General features: G+C 35.9%; 1 protein-coding gene across 7 annotated transcripts in view; it reads right to left on the bottom strand.

The window, feature by feature from the left end:
- Nucleotides 1-7,905: 7,905 nt before the first annotated feature.
- The window catches only part of LOC306640026 (NXPE family member 4-like), an 81,089-nt gene continuing 71,250 nt past the window's right edge, over nt 7,906-17,744 (bottom strand). For 4 of the 7 annotated variants that reach the window (XM_079103851.1, XM_079103850.1, XM_079103852.1 and 1 more), the window contains 4 exons: nt 14,375-15,108; nt 13,838-13,899; nt 12,308-12,514; nt 7,906-9,428 (listed from right to left, as the gene is read on the bottom strand). In XM_079103851.1, coding sequence (XP_078959977.1) covers nt 8,893-9,428; nt 12,308-12,514; nt 13,838-13,899; nt 14,375-15,108 — 1,539 coding nt within the window. In that variant the 3' untranslated portion in view covers nt 7,906-8,892. Of the gene's footprint in view, nt 9,429-12,307; nt 12,515-13,837; nt 13,900-14,374; nt 15,109-17,744 lie in introns of those variants that run through there. The other 3 variants (XM_079103853.1, XM_079103854.1, XM_079103855.1) reach the window with 3 other exon arrangements.

Genomic DNA, 17,744 nt, shown 5'->3' on the forward strand with positions numbered 1-17,744 from the left:
TGCCAACAAATTGCTTACAAACTGCTTTTGTCAAAGCAAAAACTCTGTGTTCAAGAATAGTTACACATACTACAAGCATTTCGAGAACACCATTTAAGGAGTGTTGACAATCTCACACACCTGAGCAGTCACCACATTGAACATACCTAATATTACCATTACCCACCAGATTTCCAGGTCAATTGTCCTTCTGCATCAGCCTGCTCTCCCTTTTTTTTTTTTTTTACAACTTTTCATTTCTATGGTTGTACACAATGTAGATTCGCACCATTCATGTAATCATACATGTACATAGGTAATACTGTCTGTTTCATTCTACTATCTTTCTGTTCCCCACCCCCTCCCAACCCTTTTTCCTCTACACCATCCAAAGTTCCTTCATTCTTCTCTTCCCCTTGCAACCCCCCCATTATATATTGTCATGCACTTATCAGAGAAAACATTCAAACTTTGATTTTATGGGCTTGGCTTATTTGACTTAGCATGATATTTTCCAGCTTCATCCATTTACCAGCAAATACCATAATTTTATTCTTCTTCATGGCTGAGTAATATTCCATTATATATATATATCCCATGGTTTCTTTATCCATTCATCTGTTGAAGGGCATCTAGGTTGGTTCCACAATCTAGCTATTGTGAATTGAGCTGCTATGAACATTAATGTGGCTGCATCACTGTAGTATTCTGATTTTAAGTCCTTTGGGTATAAACCAAGGAGTGGGATAGCTGGGTCAAATGGTGGGTCCATTCCAATCTTTCTGAGGAATCTTCATACTGCTTTCCAGAGTGGCTGCACCAATTTGCAACTCTACCAACAACATATGAGTGTACCTTTTTCCCCACATTCACACCAACACTTATTATTGCTTGTGTTCTTGATAATAACCATTCTAATTAGAGTTAGATGAAATCTTAGAGTGGTTTTAATTTGCATTTCTCTAATTACTAGATATGATAAGCACTATTTCATGTATTTGTTGATCACCTGTATATCTTCTTCTGTGCAGTGTCTGCCCATTTCCTTAGCCCATTTATTGATTGTGCTCTTTGTATTTTGGGTGTAAAGTTTTATAAGTTCTTTATAAACTTTGGAGATGAGTGCTCTCTCTGAAGTGTGTGTGGAAAAGATTTTCTACCACTCCATAGGCTCTCTTTTCAAATTATTGATTGTCTCCTTTGCTGAGAAAAATCTTTTTAGTTTGAATATATTCCTTTTATTGATTCTTGCTTTTATTTTTGTGCTCTGGGGGTCTTGTTAAGGAAGTCTGGTCCTTAACCAACTTTTTCTTCTATTTGGTAAAGGATCTCAGGTCTAATTCCTAGATCCTTGATTAATTTTGATTTGAGTTTTGTACAGGGTGAGAGATAGGGGTTTAATTTCATCTTACTGCATATGGATTTCCAGTTTTGCCAGCACTATTTGTTGAAGAGGCTATCTTTTCTCCATTGTATGTTTTTGGTATCTTTGTCTACTATGAGATAACTGTACTTATGTGAGTTTGTCTCTGTGTTTTATATTCTGTATCATTGGTCTACCTGTCTATTTTGGTGCCAATACCATGCTGTTTGTGTTACTATTGCTCTATAGTTGATTTTAAAGTCTGGTATTGTAATACCTCCTGCATCACTCTTCCTGCCCAGGACTGCTTTGGCTATTCTGGGTCTTTTGTTCTTCCAGATAAATTTCATGATTGCTTTCTGTTTCTATAAGAAATGTCGTAGGGGTTTTAATTGGAATTGTGTTAAATCTGTATAGCGCCTTTGGAAGTATGGCCATTTTGATAATATTAATTCTGTCTATCCAAGAACAAGGGAGTCTTTCCATCTTCTAAGGTCTTCTTTAATTTCTTTATTTAATGTTTTGTAGTTTTCATTGTAGAGACCTTTCACCTCTTTGGTTAGATTGATTTCCAAGTATTTTATTTTTTTTTTAGGTTATTGCAAATGGAGTTGTTTTCCTCATTTCCCTTCCAGATGTTTCATTGCTTATGTATAAAAATGTTTTAGATTTATGCATGTTGATTTTATATCCTGCCATTTTGCTGAATTCATTGATGAGGTCTAGAAGTTTTCTGGATGAGTTTTTTGGATCCTCTAAATAGAGATTCATGTCATTAGCAAATAGTGACAGCTTGAGTTCCTTTTTTTCTATTCGTATCCCTTTAATTTCTTTAGTTTGTCTAATTGCTCTGGCTAGTATTTCAAGGACGATGTTGAATAGAAGTAGTAAAAGAGGGCATCCTCTCTCGTTCCAGTTTTTAAAGGGAATGCTTTCAGTTTTTCTCCATTGAGAATGATGTTGGCCGTGTGCTTAGCATAAATAGCCTTTACAATGTTGAGGTATGTTCCTACTATCCCTATTTTTTCTAGAGTTTTGAGCATGAAGGGGTGTTGTATTTTGTTGAATGCTTTTTCTGCATCAATTGAAATAGCCATATGATTATTATCCTTAAGTCTATTGATATGATGGTTTACATTTCTTGATTTATGAATGTTGAACCAATCTTGCAATCCCGGGATGAACCCCACTTGACCATGGTGCACTATCTTCTTAATATGTTTTTGGAAACAGATTGTCAGGATTTTGTTAAGGAATTTTGCATCTATATTCATCAAAGATGTTGGTCTAAAATTTTCTTTCCTTGATGTGTCTTTGTCTGGTTTGGATATGTGGGTGATATTAGCTTCATAGAATAAGTTTGGTAGGGTTCCCTCCTTTTCTATTTCATGGAATACTTTGAGAAATATTGAAATGAGTTCTTCTTTGAAGGTCTTATAGAACTTGGCTGAGAATCCATCTGGTCCTGGGCTTTTCTTGGTTGGTAGGTTTTTGATGACTTCTTCTATTTCATTGCTTGATATTGATCTGTTTAAATTGTGTATGTCCTCCTGGTTCAGTTTGGGAGGATCATATGTCTTTAGAAATTTGTCTATGACTTTGGTATTTTCTATTTTGTTGGAATATAGATGTTCAAAGCAGCTTCTCATTATGTTATGTATTTCAGTGATGTCTATTGTGATATTTCCTTTTTCATCACAAATTTTAGTAATTTGAGTTTTCTCTCTCCTCTCTGTTAATGTGGCTAAGGGTTTGTCTATTTTGTTTACTTTTTCAAAGAACCAACTTCTTGTTTTGTCAATTTTTTGAGTTGTTTCTTATGTTTCAATTTCATTGATTTCAGCTCTGATTTTAATTATTTCCTGTCTTCTACTACTTTTGCTGTTATTCTGTTCTTCTTTTTCTAGAACTTTGAGCTGTAATGTTAGGTCATTTAGTTGTTGACTTTTTATTTTTTTAATGTATGACCTCAGTGCAATGAACTTTCCTTTTAGTACTGCTTTCATAGTGTCCCAGAGATTTTGATATGCTGTATCATTGTTCTCATTGACCTCTAAAAATGTTTTTATCTCCTCCCTGATGTTTTCTGTTATTCATGCATCATTCAATAACATATTATTTAGTCTTCAGGTGTTGGAGTAATTTCTGGTTTTCATTTTGTCATTGATTTTTAATTTCATTCCATTATGATCTGATAGAATGCAAGGCAGTATCTCTATTTTTTTGTTATTTCCTAAGGGCTGCTTTGTGGCATAACACATGGTCTATTTTCGAGAAGGTTCCATGTGCTGCTGAGAAGAAAGTGAATTCACTCCTTGATGGATGGAATATTCTATATATGTCTGTTAAGTCTAAGTTATTGATTGTGTTATTGAGCTCTATGGTTTCTTTGTTTAGTTTTTGTTTGGAAGATCTATCTAGTGGTGACAGTGGTGCGTTAAAGTCACCCAGAATTATTGTGTTGTGGTCTCTGTGATTCCTGGAATTGAGAAGGATTTGTTTGATGTACATGGATGCACCATTGTTTGGGGCATAAATATATAAAATTGTTTTGTCTTCCTGATTTATGGCTCCCTTAAGCAGTATGAAATGTCCTTCTTTATCCCTTCTGATTGACTTTGGCTTGAAGTCCACTTTATCTGATATAAGGTTGGAAACCTCCACTTTTTTACTGAGTCCATGTGCATGGTAGGTTTTTTCCCATCCTTTCACCTTTAGTCTGTGGATGTCTTTTTCTATGAGATGAGTCTCTTGAAGGCAGCATATTGTTGGGTCTTTCTTTTTAATCCATTCTGCCAGTCTATGTCTTTTGATTGATGAGTTTAGGCCATTAACGTTCAGGGTTATTATTGAGATATGATTCGTATTCCCAGTCATTTGGGCTTATTTTTGGTTTTTAACTTGACTTGGTTCCTCCTTTGAGTGGTTTTTCTCTAAGGTAGTTCCTCCCTTTGCTGACCTCCATTGTTGTTTTTCATTTCCTCCTCATGGAATATTTTGTTGAGAATATTCTGTAGCGCAGACTTTCTATTTGTAAATTCTTTTAATTCTGCTTCTTGACCTTGGCAATCACAGACCTGGTTTCCAGTACTACAGATGAGATTTATTTTCCTCCGGTCTCAGGTAAATGGAATCATGTGTCTATATCCAGTTTGTGATATTGTGAATAGATGCTGTGAATATTCCTATACAGTTCTCTATACAAAATTTTCATTTCCTTTTGGTAAATACCCAAGAGTGGAATGACTGATTTACAAGTTAATTAGATGTTTAACTTTTGGTATGTCTACCAAAACCAGCTGGACCGTGTGGCTTTTATTTCATCTGCAGATATATTTTGAGAGAACAGCTCTAGTAACAATATTGAGTCTTCCAACTTATGAATGCAGTTTTTTCCAAGCCTAATAATGTGATGTGGGAAATGTTTGTCCCGGATGACTCTGCCACATTGTGCTGCTGGAATGTCCTTGTATGTCACATTTCACACTACCGTTGATATATCTATGTGATCTTATCTTACTATTTGTTTTTTATTTTATTTACCTCTTCTCTATTTCGTTGTCTCCCTGTTTGTCTTTTTTTGCATTAATCAGAAAATTTCAAATTATTCTTTTGCCATCCTCCGTTAGCTTTACAGATATACTAGCTGCTTTGTAATCTACTGTATTTTAGATGTTTCAGCCTGTATCTTTGACTTTATATTGTCTAATATAAATTTGAACTTGCAATAATTCCTAGGAATGAAGGACCTTACAAAACTATAACCCATCTATGTTTAACTCCCACATGCTATTTTTCGTTATTTTAATTCTAGAATGATATAGTTGTTATAGTGCTACATAATATGTAATTGCATTATTTGTATAATCCTTATTCTTTCAGTTATGTACACTTATTTTTTCCTCCTATCTTTTTATAACGTTTGGAGCATTTTTCTTGTTTGGAGAACTATCTTTAATATTCTGAGTGTCTAAATCCATTGGTGGCAAATTCTCAAAATTACATTTACCCCTCTTATTTTACTTTCATTTTTGAGGTATATTTTTGCTGAGTATAATTCTGTTTTCTAGGTGTTTTTCTTGTTTCTTTTCCATTTCCTCTTTGTGTTTTGGTAGGAGAGAGCATCAGCACTTTGAATGTGTAACTTATTTTCTTTTTACTTCCCTAATAACTCTTTGCTCATCTCTTGCTTTCTCTTGGGTTCTTGTATCTCAAGCCCTCACTGTCTGGGCAGATTTTTGATGCTTCAAATAGATTAAAAGTAAAATTATTCAGCTTTTCTAGTTGTTCTTAAAGGGTGTTTACAAGCTAATCTGCTATTTTTGGACACAAATTGTATATACACATATGTATATATATGTATAAATATATATTATACACATATGTGTATATATTCATACTATAGAATATTTTTATGTTATAATATTGTGTTTCATTTTATTTTTATTTAATTTTCTAAATAGACTCTTGTGGCTGATATATAGGAATACCAATGCTCTGTTTTTATGGTGCTTTCATGTCGGTAAACATCCAGAACAAAGATGATTAGAAGTGGACATTCTAGACACCTTCATCTTGTTCCCACTGTTAGTTTCAGTATTTCATGATCTTTTATTAAATATGTGACATTGTAGTGCATGATGTTGTGTGCCTTCTATTGTGTGCCTTTGGTTGGGTTGAAGAAGTTCTCTTCTGAAAAACAGTTCGCAGAATGTTTTTCTTATCAATGGAAGGAAATGGGGTTACTGTCAAAATCATCTTTTCCTGATTCACTGATGTAGTTGTCTGATTCCTTTTACTTATATCTTTAAATGTGATAAATTGCATTAATATATTTTCTAAAGCTGAACGATGCGACCACTGCTGGCTGAAATCCAATTGGGTCGTAATGTAGATTATAGTCTTAACACAATTCTGTTGCACTGTTGGTAAGAGTACAAATCAGTGCAGTCATTTTGAAAGCAGTTGGACTGTTCTCTGTTTTCCTTCCTTTCTTTTTTTGAAAGTTCTGTCTAGTCCTTAGTTGAAGCAATCCAATTTGAGTGTTACAGAGGATTTGTTGGTTAGATCCATAAAGAATCACATACAAAATTTTATTTTCTTTGTGTATTTTGTGTAGTTGTAGGGAATTGGCTCGACTTAAATATGCATTAGTATGAAATGGCTGAGAAAAATGCAGTGGACGTGCACTGGGAGACACTGCCCAGCCACAGAAGCCCCTCAGTGGGTCTAATCACAACATGGAGTGCTGTTGCATGTGAGTGAAGAAGGCAGTAAACGTGAGAAATCTTATCACAACACATTCTCCACGCTAATTGGAAATACATATAATGCATACTATAAGGATACACATATATTCAACAACACAAACAGAATTCTTGCTTCTTAGACTTTATGAGATCCTGCTGCCCACCTGGGCTGGGTTGCCCCTGCACCTATCCAAACTCAATGGTCTACCCCCGGTTTAGAACCCATCTCTTTAGAAAGCTTTTCAGCACAATTCTAGGCCATTCTGATGTCTCCCATATTCTGGATTCCTGTGGCACATTTGTACATTTTCCACCCAGACAATGTCACACATGATACAAGGCAAAGAAATATCACCAGATGTAAGGAGGTATTTTTTAACATATTTTCTCTCTGTTCAACTAGATGTTAGCTGAGTGACTCTCCATGCTTGCTCTCCATGGAGCTCTGGGTACTACTGCTGGTTGGTTCTTAGGAAAATACTTTATCTTCAAACCATGTCAAACTCAAAACCAGCCTGTCCTTGTTAGGAAGATAGGTCGTCACTTCATGTTTTGTTTTCCATGCTTTTCTTCTATCTTTTCTCCTCTCTTGTATTTCTCTTACCCAGGAGAAGACCTTGACTGAGATTATAGGTGTGTACCATCACACCTGACCTGTTCATGATTTTGATACCACTTGAAGTGCTTTCCTAACTAACTGGTCACCTCCATCACCACCACACAGTGCTCTATCACATCCTAATGCTTTGTTTTGTTATAGTTTTACTATGAACTTTGGAATTCTTCCATAATAATTATTACAGAATTATCTTTCTTTGTTGTTCTGTTTTTTTTTTCTCCTTCACCTTAAAAAGAATGCAAAGTCTTTGATGGAAGATATTTCACATGACTTCTTGACCCCTGTATGCTCAAAGTTAGAATGGTATCTGGTACCTGATAGGAATTCCAAAAATATTTCTGATGATCTGGGAACTGAACTGAAAACTTCAGTTCATTGACAAATGAATATAAGCTGTATTATCCCCTTCCCAAAGAAAACTGGATAACTGGCTTAAGATGTTTTATTATATCTGCTTTTTCCCAGATACAGCAAGAGTAGTTTGGAGCCCTTGGTATAAAATTAAGAAAGAATATGTTGCCAAATTATTATTATTTTTAAAAATTTTTTTTAGTTGTTGATGGACTTTTATTTTATTTATTCATTTATATATGGTGCTGAGAACTGAACCCGGTACCTCACATGTTAGGTAAGCACTCTACCATTGAGCTACAACCCCAGCCCCAAAATTATTTTATGATAATTAAATTGTCCTATTCAACTGACATTCTCATATCTGACACTCCTTTTTGGTTACTATTTGGGAAGGCCTATTAAAATGCAAATGAGAGTGATTAAAATGTTAACTTTGCTGTTTAACTTATAGGAACCGATGTTGTTGATTTCAAATGTGTTTTACGTAGTAGAGCTTGTTTCCAAGGTAGAAGCTCACCCAGAAGTGCAATACACACATAGGTCAGAGTGGATGATGCTCAGGCTAAATTAGTGGGTGTGGAACCTGTATCCAGGCAACCAGTCACCTCTCCTGTCTCCTATCCCAGAATCACACAGTTAGGTCTTAAGATCATAAATTTTAGACTGATCCCTTCATTTGAGAAACTGTTGCTCAGAGAGCTGAAGTGACTTATTCAGTCTTAAAATTGCTGGCTGTAATAAGACTAAGACTCAGATCCTTCAATCCCAGCATATTGTGCTTTCATCTGTGATATATCAATACTCCTTGATGCTAAATACTAGAGGATAAATTAGAGTCTCTCAGTGTGAGTTCCTGTAAGGAGAGAAAAGTTAAAGTTTCTGGGATCCCAGGACCCTAGAGCTGTGGGAGAACTGCCTCATAAGACTAAAGTCCTCATTTGGAAATCAGCTTGCATCTCTCTACAGTAGTAGAAATAATGAAATGAGACTTCTTTCTCCAACTGTTTATTTTACAGTCACTTGGTAGATTTTATGTACCAGAGAGAAGAGCTTTTACTCATTGGTGTCTTAACTTCCCATTGGAGAAGAGCAGCATAACTCTGATGGAAGAGGGTGGAACCTTTTCATGACTATTCTTAGTTTCATTTATAAGTGAAATTCCACAGTAGAAGTAGCTTACTTGGCTGAACTGGTGGATCTGTATCAGTCACAGTGCAGGCTATCTTCTCAGTGAACTGGGAGTTCTGAGACAAAAACAGCACCTGACATGCTAGCAGATACTCAATGGATCATTGTCTCAATGAATGAATTTCAGAGATACATGCTATCTAGCAAATATAGTTTAAGAATATATTAATTTGATTTCCAACTACATATGGAGGTGGGTGCACATTATTTGTGCCATATGCAATTGTGATATCCCAAGTATCAATGATGCTCACATTGAGATCCTGGAAAATGTCTGTCATGACAAGGTATTGAATGTAACCATGAAAGTCACTAAATCTTTCCATGTCATTGTGCATCTCCCTGATGTTTTCTGTCTTGATAATGACTGTAGTATCTGGGCTTCTCAGAAGGAGTCGCTGAATAGCTTTGTGCACATTGAGGGCCCTTCGGATGAAAACATCAATGGGAAAGGGTCTGAAATGCTGGCCCAGAGAAATAACTATGACAGTATTTTTTTCTCCTCCAGTTCTATCAATGACTCGGGCCATGTACTCGATATCTTTGACCGAATAAGCAGATGATCCAATCAAGGGGTAACCATGTTTTTGCCACTGGATATTGATATTCCTATCCAAGTCCACAGCTAGCTGATGTTGCAGTTTTCCATAGTCATGCAGATCCACTGACTTCAGTGCTGAAGACAAATAGGTAATTCCAAAATGAAAGGAGAATAAAGTTATAAGGATTGACAAGTCATGGTAAATGGATAAAAATGGAGAACATCATGCTAAGTGAAATATGCTAGACCCAGATAGTCAAGGATCGAATGTTTTTTCTCATATGTGAAAGTTAGACCAAAATAAGTGGGAAAAGCAGGGAAGAGGGAATCTCATGAAAATAGATGAGAGATCAGTGGAATAGAGGAAAGGGATTGAGTGGAAGGGAGAAGGGACTGGAAAAGGGAGGAATGGTGTAATGAATCTTACCAAACTTTCCTAGGTACATATACCATAGTGAATTTCACCTTTATGTATCCAAAACACACTACTTTTAAAAAAAGCGTAAATAATTAGAAGATCAGTAGAATAGAGGAAAGGTAATAGGGGGAGGGAGCAGAGAAGGAACTGGAGCAAATTATATTTCATGCTTGCATAATTATGTTAAAACAAACCCAATATTATGTATAACTATAATACACTAAAATGACTGTCATTCATAAATACAAGAGAAAAGATTTGGTGATTAGATGTAAATAAGCTAATCACCTCTAATTTATTATAGGTTTGACTGAGGAGACACTTTTGAAATTTATTTGAACAATGGAGAATGTTATACATATGTTATAGATTATGCATGTCCTCCTGCAGAACCATCCCACCGAATGGGTGGTAAGGCACTGGTAGCACTGCATTGCAGGATGATGCGGTTAGTTTTGTAAGTATTATTTTTGTAAAATGTGCTTACTCTAGATTAAACTCATTTGAAGATAGAGTAACTAATGTTATTTGCATTAAGAAACACAAATAAACCTATTTATCCAAATACTTGTCAACTCCCTGAAGTCTGAGATTATATTCTAAACTTCTGTGTTTCCTTCCACAAGTATGAAATTGTCCTGAGTATATCATCTTTAATAATAGTAGTATTACTATTTGTTTGTGAAGTCATTCACAGTTTACAAAGCATTCATATAGATTGAGGCAGTCACTCATGTCAACGTCCCTCATTTATGTATTTAATTGTCATGTCATAGGAAAAAAAAAAAAAAAACAAGGGAGCAAATCACCAACTGAAGACTACACAGCTTATAAAGAATCACAGCCTTTAACATGAAGTTCCCATCACTTCTTGTGAAACTAGCCTACCTGATCTTGACACTTCTGGAAGTAATCATAGCCTGAGTAGAATAAGATGAAGTCCTATCATTTTTCATCATCTCAATTACATCTTTATCTGAATATTAAGGCCAACTGATTAATAGCAAAAATGTCAGTGTGAACTGTGTATTAAATGATTACTAATACTTAGTTGCATGTTCTACCTGAGAAGTAAAGAGATAAATTTGAAGTCTTAACCCAGTGGTTAGGAAACAGACATACTGGAGGATTGGTTGGTGGAAAATGGCAGAATGATTTTCTTCAATCTGCTTCCAACCTACTTTAGTTTTCTCTTTCAAAGTACATTCTGCCCATAAAGTTCAACTTCAAACAAAACATACAAGAGGTGTTTTCCTTCTGCAACTTCCAAGATAAGCTAGGAGGGTAGGTAAATCAGTACTGCAGTACTATGTAGAACTTAAAGACCCACCATTGTAGAATGTGATGCTGAAGGTCATCACTAGACCTTTGCTTTTGTAGCTGAGGAAACTGAGGTCTCAAGGAGTTTTGTCATTTCCCAGAGGTAAGGACTGAAAACTACCCCCTCTGTTGGGATTTCTTAAAACTTGAAATCCAGGTTCTACAAAATTTCCCCTTTTATTAAGAGGATCAGCTTTCTTGCTAACTCGGAGGTGCTGAGTGGCTTCATGTCTGGAAGACCAGGATGGAGCCACCATGATTGCACAGTTCTAAGTAAAAGAAACTGGACCCAGGGACATACGTAGGCAAGTAGTGATGGTATTCTAGGTGAGATCGCCAAGATCTATTAGTGGATTTTGAGTTTTTGTTGGTGTACTCTTGGTTTTGTAAATACAGCAACTGAACTATGATTCTTCCAACTGTATTCGGTACCCAACTCTGTCATTAACTAATGATAATTGCAATTTCTGTAGTTTTGGGGGACCTATGTACTAATGTGCCTTGCAAAGTGTTGAATTCTTTATATCCATTACCCGATTTCATTCTCAAAACAAGCACCATTTTATTGGATGTATGAGGAAAATGGGGCAGAAATAACAGGTCCAAGGTCATTTTTTTTCTAAGTGCCTGAGTCTAGTGTCTGTTAGACACTAAACCCAATGCTCTTAAGCCCTGTGCCAATGTGACATAAGTTTTTCCTTCCTCTTGCATCTGTCATACTATCAGGTAATGATAATAATGATGATAGTTTATATAAAAACCTTAACTATTCACAGATAATATTCCAAATGCACCATCAATATTACCTCACTTTACCAGGCTGGCATTTTTTTTCATCTGTAGGTGACAGATGAGTAAACTGAGGAACAGATTGTTTATGTAACTGGTCCAAGTTACTCATATTGGATCTGAAGTCAGATTTTGAACCTAGGACATTTGGATCTAGAGTTCACACCAATAATCTTCACACTAATTATAGAAAATGACAATTTAATTTATTAAATCATCTTTAGCTCCATCAGTAATTTCCTATACTTCATGAAGTGTGAATTTTTCATAGGCAGGGAGGTAATATATACTTTTCTACACTGGCTCCCTTCCATTTAGATCAATGTTTTCTTGTAAAGGAAAGATATCTATGTCCTGTGAAAATTTTTGGTGTATTGTGATGAAGAAATATGATAAAGACATGGTATTTCCTATGTTTCTTCCTTTCCTTGAAAGGCAAGAGAAGTTTCTGAAAGAAATATAAATAAAAGCTTAGACTGAATCATACAGTTGATACTGGATTTGAAGTATTCGATCCATTGGCGGATGGTGGAATCTCCCAATAGATGTACGAATTTTCCTCTCAGGCACTCATCCATTTTGACTGGAGTCAATCTACAGGAGACAGGATTCCATGTTCCTTTCCAGACATGCCCACTGGGGACTGTGGATGTCATTCCAAGCTTGCATTTCTCTTTCAGTGGATCTGGGTCTTCTGCAAAAATCAGCAAGAAGGTACCTTCTAAAACATCAAATTATCCATCAGTATTTCTAAAGAAATTTTTGTCTTTTCTAAGTGTCCTCTTAATAGGGGCAATAAGATGGTGGTCATAGTAGAAGAGCCTTACAGAAATATGCTCCTGTGGAATATCTATTTTTCAGAGAAAAATTCTCTGTGAGTTTCCTAATTGTATCATTAATGTTCATTATAATAGCATATAATATTTTTCTCCCCGAAAAGAAAATTACCCTCTGTTAAAATTTAAGTATTTGTCAGTCTTTCTATAAAAAATGTCATCCATTTTTCTAGAGTCACAAAAAATCATACATATTTTCATTTATTTCACTTTTTCCTTAAGTTTTTCACTGTCACAGTGTGCTAAAAGCCACCAAAAAATCTATAAATTCATTGAGTTAAATTCAAGACCATATGAAAAATAATGACAACTTTAGAAACTTCCAATCTGTTTGAGTGTGTTTGCATGCTGGAGAGAGTCCTAAAGTCCATGAAGGGCCTGGCTTTCACCTTCTAGTTGGCTCATGAAGGATCTGAGGTGGCTGTAATAGTGAGGTGACAGGTTTGGGCCACTAATTGTTCATTTAGATGGAGTACATTAGTATTTTTATGACTGGTATAGGTTTATTCATATATATGTGGGATGAAAAATACCATTTATACAACAAGGTACATATTTATACTTCAATGTGGATAAGTATGTTAGCAATTAGTAAATATTTAATGCCACACTGCCAGAGATATAAAAGATGTTACTTTAAATCATTTTAGATGGGGTTTTCCTAGGCTGTTTTGAGTCAAATAAATGAAAGAGAAACTGGTAAGTATAAATGTGGAAATTCTACTTTGTATATTAAAGTTGTTTGAAAGGTGAGAGATCAGAGGACATAATGATAGTAACCAAACTCCCCGGTAGCCGATTGGAAAGCTCTAGATGATAATTATTGGACCAGAAGTGATGCAGGAAATGGTGATGGACGGATGGGGAGAAGGGTGGTGTTGGAGGAGAGGACCTAGTAAAGAGTTAGAAGAGAGTTTCACAGCTTGTAGGTTAGTGTGTGAGATGGGCAGGTGATCTGTTAACATGATGAGAGGTAAATGACGAGAGACAGTTACTGAAACAGGCATGTGACATCCAGTGATTCCAATAATTCACTTAGTATACAGTACCTTGGCTCACCTTAGAAAAGATAAATGAGCATTGTGCTTACGAAACTAAGACTGTGAGCAAGTCCAGCAGAACGAGGAAAGCCTTTAAGTGGGTCTAGTACTAGCACCATCCACGAACACAGGAGCACTTACCTTTGCATTTGGAGACACTAATCACAGTGAAGTTTTCCATAATCTCCACACCCACATTTGACCTTCAAAAGACAAGTATAGAAATGAACCTGCTGGTGGCCTCAAATCAGGGAATACTCAAGAAAGCAGATCATCCAGTGTTTCAGTTATTCTTAGTGATTAGTCAAATATGGTGCCCTCAATTCAGGCCAGTATATGAATCTCCATTTCTTTGCCTATTATTCCATGAGATCCAGGTAACCAAAAGGAGTGCAAAGACTTAGCAAGATGCAGAAAGAATATATTAGAGCACCCACATGTTTCCCATTCTCTTTTGGTTGTCATCGTGCCTGCATTTTTCGTTTCATTGACAAGGATTATAAAAGCTTGGGGATTTCTGGAGAATGAACCCTGACCCCCCAACGAATTCACAGATCCTCTCCCAAATGACTGTTCTTAAAGAGTACATAAGTTGATGTGCTTACAGGACCTTCCTCTGGACCAACATATAGGACAAATTCACATATTACCCTGGTATCTCCAGCAATAATTATTTACCTTACAAAAATGGTCCTTTCTTGTTTGCTAAGATAAGAAACTTCCTTGTTCTTGGAGTGCATGTGAGTGAGTGCAGCACAGGGAACGTGCTGAGGCCTCACGCAGTAGAAGGCCTCTTCGTCGCGAGCATCCAGGTACTGACACAATTCAGCCTTTGTGTTTAGGACCAGACCACATTCAGAGAGGACCTGGGTGGTGCCATTAACAAACTGGCCTGTGAAGATCACCCTGTCATAGCCTTGGTTCCTTGCCCTCCAGAGAGCCGACACCCCTTCACTGGGGTGGATGAGCAGGAGAGACAGGGAGACGCGGCCCTCCCAGAACAGAGTGAAGCTGACAAGATAGGTGCCATTGTTGAAGTCTGTCACCTTTCCTGAGGCGCCTGCCTTCAGGGCTGGGGAGGACATCCTGGCCCTCAGGAAGTCCCCTCCATATTTCTTCCTGTGTCCCAGGTGGTCCCTGGCCTCCAGCAGGATGTCCAGCTGGTCCCCCCGGCAGTATGTGTGTCTGGGGTTGAGGATGGAGACTGTGCTGTGTCTGGCGCTGGTGGTGGTGTTCACGTGGGTGAAGGGTCTGGGCGGGATCAACTGGTTGAGTTTCTCCAGGATCTCCTTTGTTCTCAGCTCAGTCTCGGTTAGTAATGTTGCTGGATTCAGAGAGGCTCCAGGGAATGAGGACTCTGTGATCAAATTCCAATGATGGAGGGAGGTAGGTAACTTGAGAGTAGTCCATATCTCAAATGACAAGAAATGGAATAGAGAACATCAAAGATGTTTCTTTTTAATGTCACTTTTGTCTTTTATGGAATAATGAGAGGTACTAAAATTAACTGACACAGATTTTGTGTTCATATGTGTGTCATCCACAATAAATACACTTTTGATACTATGTTAGCATTACCGTTGTTTTCATTGGCTCATCAATTCTGGAAGAACCATTTAACCCCAATGAGTCCTAAGATCTTCTTTCTTAAATGGTGGTTGTAAAATCTACCTTGCAGGCCAACTATGAAGACCAAATGAGAAAATGTTTTTAACTGTAGTGAATGAATGCTTATTGTCCTCTTATTTTTATATTAAAACTAAAATTTAGTCAGAAATATTTAATCTCAGATAAACAAATCCAATCTGTTCATCACTATCATATCTGTCTTATAAGAAATGATAATGGTAGTTCTCTAAGCCAAAAGAAAAAATGCCATGAATAATATGAAATGTGCAAAAGCATAAAGCTCATTTGCAAAACTACGTTTGTATAAATATAAAATCAGAATCGGAATCCTCTGATAGAGTAATGATGATGAGGAAATCACTTACATCTTCATTTTGAAGGTTAAATAGCAATAGAATTAAAATAACAATGGCTAAACTAGTCTGTTAAAGGATACAGAATATAAAAGGATGTAGTGTGACATCATAAGTTTAAAATGTGGATGGTATAAAAGTAGACTTTTTTCATGTGATGAAACTTAAGCTGTTACCAACTTAAAATATGGTATTAGAACTATTAGACTTTTTGTATGTCTCAAGGTAACCATAAAGAATGCATTTCTAATGAATACTTAAAAGATAAAAAGTAAGGAATTGAAGCATACCACTAGAGAAAATCTCTAGTCACAAAGGAAGAAAGCAAGCATAGAAGAAAGGAATAAACACTCCACAAAACAACAGGAAAACAGCACAGTAAGTCTTTACCTGTCGATAATTACCTATCATAATATAATAAATTAAATTTTCCAAAGGAGATAGCATCATTGAATAGATTTAAAAAAAAAAAAAAAAAGGACAACTAAATGCTGCCCACAAGAGACTTCACCCTGTAAGAACACACACAGATTGAAAATGAAGGAATGGTAAAATCCATTTCTTGAAAATGGACACAAAGAGAGCAATAGCAGCAGAATAAACACTCTTCTCATGTACACTCAGGATATTCTACATGCTAGATCATGTTAGGCCACATAACAAATCTTAAGATTAAAATTATATCAAGTATCTGGTCAACCACAATGTTATGAAACTAGAAATCAATAATGGAAGGAATTTCAGAAAATTCACAAATACATGAAAATTGAATATATATTTCTGAACAGTCAATAGGTCAAAGAAGAAATTAAAAAGGAGTAAAGAGTGGAAAGTAGTTCAGTGGCAGAGCATCTGCTTAGCATGTATAAGGCCCAAGATCCAATCCCTAGCACCACACACACTTACACACAATAAAATTAAAAATATATTTTCAGATAAATTACAATATATCCATAGTATACCAATTAAGGGATGCAGCAAAAACAATTCTAATTAGGAGTTTTATAGCAATAAATACATCAAATAACCAACCTAATGTTGTACTTCAAGGAACTAGAAAAACAAGAACAAAGTAAACCCAAAGTTAATTGAAGAAGGACTTAATAAAGATCAGAGCAGGTAAATGAAATAGAAAGTCAATATAAATGATTACAAAACTATGTGATGGCTTTTTAAAAATACAAACAAATTATTAGGCAGACTAAGAAAAATAAGAGAAGATATAAAGAAATAAATTCAGAAATGAAAAAAGTATACATTACAGCTGATAGCACAGAAATACAAAGATCACAAAAGACCACTATGAATATATGCAACAAACTGGATAATTTGGAGGAGATGGATAAGTCCCCACACACATAACACCTACCAAGACTGAATCATGAAGAAGTAGAAGATATGATTGGACCAATAATGAGTAAGAAGATTGAATCACTAATGAATAGTCTCACATCAAAGAAAAGCCCAGGGTCTGAAGTCTTCACTGCTAAATTATACCAAACATCTAAAGAAGAACAAATACCAATATGTCTCAAGATATTCCAAAAAAATTGAAGAGGAGTGAATACTTCTAAATTCTTTTCACAAGGCCATCTTACACTGAAACAAAAGCCAGATAAGGACACTAGAATAAAAAATTACAGGCCAATATTCCTAATGAACATAAAAGAAAATATTCTTAACATACACTAGCAAACTGAATTCACCAGTACTTTTAAAGGATCATTCACTATGATCCAGTGGGATCACTTCCAGGGATTCAAGGATGATTCAACAGGCAAATCTATAAATTTAATACAATGATACAACACATTAACACAATGAAGGGCAAAAAACACATGATCATCTCCATAGATGCAGAAAAATCATGTTAATATCTTTGTGTGTGTGTTGGGGGTTGAACCCAGGAGTGCTACCACTAAGATGCATTCTCATTCTTTTTTAAAATTTTAGGTAGGTTCTTGCTGTGTAGCTGAGGTTGGCCTCCACCTTGCAATCCTTCTGCCTCCACCTCTTTTCAAAGAGTTAGTTATAGAAGCAATGTACCTCAACACAATAAAGCCTAT

Source organism: Sciurus vulgaris (assembly GCF_902686455.1).
Source record: "Sciurus vulgaris genome assembly, chromosome: 11".
NCBI lineage: Eukaryota > Metazoa > Chordata > Mammalia > Rodentia > Sciuridae > Sciurus > Sciurus vulgaris.